This window comes from Amblyomma mixtum, chromosome 6 (genome assembly GCF_055824585.1).
Source record: "Amblyomma mixtum isolate Tamu chromosome 6, ASM5582458v1, whole genome shotgun sequence".
Classification (NCBI taxonomy): Eukaryota; Metazoa; Arthropoda; class Arachnida; order Ixodida; family Ixodidae; genus Amblyomma; species Amblyomma mixtum.
In genome coordinates this window covers 12923733-12928191 of record NC_143017.1, presented here as the reverse complement: position 1 = coordinate 12928191, position 4459 = coordinate 12923733, and the positions used below count along the sequence as shown (strand labels likewise).

General features: G+C 52.4%; 1 protein-coding gene across 1 annotated transcript; it reads right to left on the bottom strand.

Moving 5' to 3' along the window:
* Positions 1-612: 612 nt before the first annotated feature.
* Positions 613-4121, bottom strand: LOC149338238 (ectopic P granules protein 5 homolog). The gene has a single exon (XM_089550724.1). It carries the CDS (start codon positions 3994-3996, stop codon positions 613-615), a length of 3384 nt encoding a protein of 1127 aa, XP_089406850.1. The 5' UTR covers positions 3997-4121.
* Between the last annotated feature and the right edge of the window lie 338 nt (positions 4122-4459).

Sequence of the window (4459 nt, the reverse complement as noted above, 5' to 3'; positions counted from 1 at the left end):
TTTGCAAAATACAAACTGTATATTCAGACGATGTTCTTCGTCGTCGCCAATGCCAAGTGAGGGCCTCTGGCAGTCGGTGGCGGTTTATGTAGCTTCAGCATTGTGAACTCAGAGCTGAATCTTTTGGCTTTCCGTTGGAAGCATTGGTATACATCTCCCGGTTTCAGATGGCGTCTTTCCGTCGCTTGTTTTGCCACGTGCAGGGCTTTCAATCATAAAAGGTTAAGGTCGTGCAATTTGCAAAATACAAATTATATATTCAGACGATGCTCTTCGTCGTCGCCAATGCCAAATAAGGGCCTCTGGCAGTCGGTGGCGGGTTATGCAGCTTCAGCGTTGTGGAGTCAGAGCCGAATCCTTTGGCTTTCCATTGGAAGCATTTGTAGACACCTCCCGGTTTTGGTAAGGGAGTAATTACTCATTGGCATCCACCCAAGCGCAGCCATACGGCTACAAAGGAAAGCTATACAGCTTTCTCAGAAACTTCGTAGTTAAAGAAAAATTCGTCCTGGTCCGGGGTTCGAACCCGGAACCACCGCCACACCGGAGCAGTCGCTCTACCAATTGAGCTAACCGGGACGGCAAGCTTATGGTAGGGCGAGAGCGAATTGATCAGTAACTCGAAGTGGGAAGAGTGTTGGTCAAATGTTGTTGGTCAAATTCCCGGCCCTTGGGCTTGTAGGCTGCTCTGTGCATGGGGGTGTCGGGAAGGCGGAATAGCAGTGCTGTCCAAAGCCTGATGGGAAGTGACGGGAGGCCCCAGCGCTTGGCTTGCTGAACAAGGCAGGTCATCATGGCAGCCAGTTCTTTCAGCACAGTGCCTTGCTGTTCCGAACCCACAAGACTTTTGGCTGCTGCCAGGTATGTGTTGTCTGCCAAAACTAAGCGCTGTAAATCTTCCAGGAACTGCTGGTTGCCTAAAAGCATATCCTGATGCAAATAGAAGAGTGGCAAGATATGACCTATGCACTTCACGGCTGCTGCATACTGCTCATTGAGTATCAGTGTTGAAACGAGCTTCAGGCCAGTGCCGAGCACCTGTTCTCGATAGTGGCCAATAGTTCCGATGGAAACGGACAGAAACAGGGCTGGAGGGCGAAGGTCCTTGCTAGCCCTAAGGAGAGGGTGGAGCCACTCGCTCTGTTCAAGATCTGGTGCAATGTCTGGCGGAGGAGTTTCATCCATGACAAGGTGCAGCTGCAATTCGTGGTTGCTGTCAAATGCATGCAGCTTGAGTTGGAAAAGGGTTGTCCATACCCAGGCAGCAAAGCCCATGGGCGTTGAAGTCTCACCAGTGGTGCCCGTAGCCAGGTACGACAAGTAACGGACCTGCTTGTAGACGTAGCCAGCCGCCTCAAATGGAACGCACAGCTTATCATAGGCCTCAAGGAGCAGAAGAGCAAGCTGTTGATGCAGGCTGTGTTGCAGAAAAAGTTGGCCCTGTTCATTGAAGCCGTAGTTGAGGTTCTCGATGAGCAGTCGAGCCAGTTGGCTCTGGGGCGAGTCAAGTGGATAATAGAGAAGGAAGTGGGAAATGACGTCCAAGTCTTGCTTGTCAGGAACCCACAGATGCAGGGGCATGGACTGCATCAGGTAACAAGCCATCACGCCCAGTGCCATCATGTGGTCGTCGATAGCGTCCAGTAGCACGGACACAACACATGGCTGCTTCTGCGCTAGAGACGACAGCAGATCACGCCCTTCCTTGGCAAACAGCTGCCTCAGGTTGCGGTTCAGGTAGGTGATTTGGAAGATTTCCAAGGCCACCACATGAGTGAAGGCACTACCATCCCCTTCTCTGGAGGTAGCCATGTTAGCAAATGAAGTCAGCAAGAAATACACCTCTGACTGAGGCATGGAGCACAGTTTCTCTTCAAAGCTCTGCTTCTGCCCCTTTTCTTGCAACTTTTCACAGATTTCACTCGGAGACAGATGAGTCTGCTGCACCTTTTCTTCGTAATTATTGTGCAGGAGCCACAGCAACTGCCAAAGCATAACCGTTGACACGCAAGAGTAAGGAAGGACGGCCATGAACTGCCACGCGCCTAAGCTCTGCGAGTAGAATATGCAGTTGACTGCACGCAGGAAGAACTGATCAAACTCAATTTGGAGGCGCATTAGAATGGCCGTGTCATTTGCACCTTGCGTGAGCCGAAAGCTCTTCCAATGGTCCGAGACATACTGAACTGTGTGACGAACCAAGCGGCTGATTCTCTTGGTTAGCTGCTTGTAACGCGAGTGGTTAAACGTCTTCAGGCCAGTATGGAAAATTGAGACCAAGTGCGATGCCACTGCAATCAGCTTGAGAACACCTTGCTCGGAAGTTCTGGCCACGTCGTAGTCCTCGGACACCACCAACAGGAGGTGTTGGAAGATGCCTGCAAAGGGCACCTGGTTCAGCAGAGCCACAACATCGTTCTCCCTCCAGTAGACCACTGAAGGTGGATCTTCCTCACCATCAGAGTCCAGCACAACCCATGGCTCATGGCAGGAGGCTGCCTCCAAGGCACTCTGTAGGGGTTGAAGGTACTCCGCGCGACTTTCAACTGGCAGCAAAATGGTGGCCAATGCTGCCAGCGCATAGTCCAGCTGTTGGCAGCCTACCGTAGCCTGGCGCCAATCGGTGTTTTCAGGCCACGGCATGGGGCTTGGCACCTGGACTAGGCTGATGGCCCACTTGTGGATTCCTGGTGGACACCGCACCACATGGTTCAACAGGAAGAAGTGATCAGCCAAGGAAGCCACTCGCAACAGCAGGCTGGCCAACATACGCAACCATGACTGCACGTCACTCACAAACACTTCGTCCTGCACGGCCTTTCTCAAAAACACACACAGCACACTGATGCATGTCCTCAGTTCGGCAACACTGCCCCCAAGTTGCGGCTGCGTTCCACTGCTGACAGGAGTATTCTTTGGCATGTCCCGGAAAGAAGCAGCATCCAACAGCAGCTGGAAGTAGTAATCGATCTGGACTCGCAAGGTATGAGCGTTGTGCATGTGCAAGACATGCTTCTCTGCAAGCAGCTTGAGCAGCTTCTGCGCAGACGACGCCATAACCGACGCAGCGTCATTGTTGTACAACGCGCGCTGAAAATAATGCTCGCCAGTGACTCGCTTGTTGTCGGCGCACCTCCCTTTTCCAGTAACAACATCCGGCACAATATCCCACAGACATGCTTCTTGCTGTGCGACATCTTCTTGTAAGCTGCGCACAACAGACTGCGTTGAGACAAGGAGCTCCCTGGACTTCAGGTAATTTTCTAGAAGCCTGTACAGCTCGTGGTGGTTCAAATGTCGCTCTTCATTGAGAGTCATGAATTCCGCGACTATGCCTTTCCTCGCTTTCAGCCAGGCGCTTTCGTAGAGCATGAGTATCTGGTCTTCCGTGAAAGGGCGCATTGATTCTCGCTCGTCACGCATCTCCGAAAGCTCGGGATACAACTTTCCAATGCTTTTGTTTCGACTGAGTGCATCGTCACTGCGAACCGCGACTGCGGCGGGCGCTTGGGCACCACCCACCTGGCAACGCTCTGTTGTCGTGGCTGCATGAGAACTTGGAAAAGCGTAGCGGCTATCGAGACTTTCTGCTGGAGCAGTTGGTACTTGGGGGGCAGCTAGCGTGACTGTTTCCGTCACCTGGTCGGCGTCGAACTCTTTCCGGCACCTTTCGTCATCGTCCTGTTTTTCCGTATCGGCCTCTGCGGGGGAGCTGGGCAGTACTGCATCGGTGTCATCAATACACGCTGACGAATCCACACCTTCAGGAGCAGTGCCGCTTGCCTCATCGCAGTTATCACCAGTGGCCGACGGCTGGGGAGACTCGTAAACAACGCTCTTCTCGTCACACGATTGCGGAGCTACTGCGCCTTCGGCGTCTAATTTTTCACTTGTCACTGCTAGGCTGCTGGACTCGCATGCGGAGCTCGTGGAAGCCTGAGGCTGGGCAGAATGTTGTTTCTTTTTAGGTTTCTTCTTCACCCTTACTTGTTCCATGATGACATCTGAGCGCGCGAGCGGGGCGCAGATCGGTGGTCAGCCGAGGTAGACGTATGCGCATCGAACCAGTTATCAGGACTGACGCCTCTCAAAATTTAGTATCAGCGGCATCATCTCTGAGATCGTACATTTGACCAACACTCTTCCCACTTCGAGTTACTGATCAATTCGCTCTCGCCCTACCATAAGCTTGCCGTCCCGGTTAGCTCAATTGGTAGAGCGACTGCTCCGGTGTGGCGGTGGTTCCGGGTTCGAACCCCGGACCAGGACGAATTTTTCTTTAACTACGAAGTTTCTGAGAAAGCTGTATAGCTTTCCTTTGTAGCCGTATGGCTGCGCTTGGGTGGATGCCAATGAGTAATTACTCCCTTATTAGAAATCTACTCCACCTTGGGGGATTCCCCTAAACATTTGACCAACCTCCCGGTTTTGGATGGCGTCTTTACGTCGCTTGTTTTGG

Excerpts from the sequence above, each read along its gene's own strand:
- LOC149338238 (XM_089550724.1), bottom strand. The coding sequence starts at position 3,996 with ATGGAACAAGTAAGGGTGAAGAAGAAACCTAAAAAGAAACAACATTCT.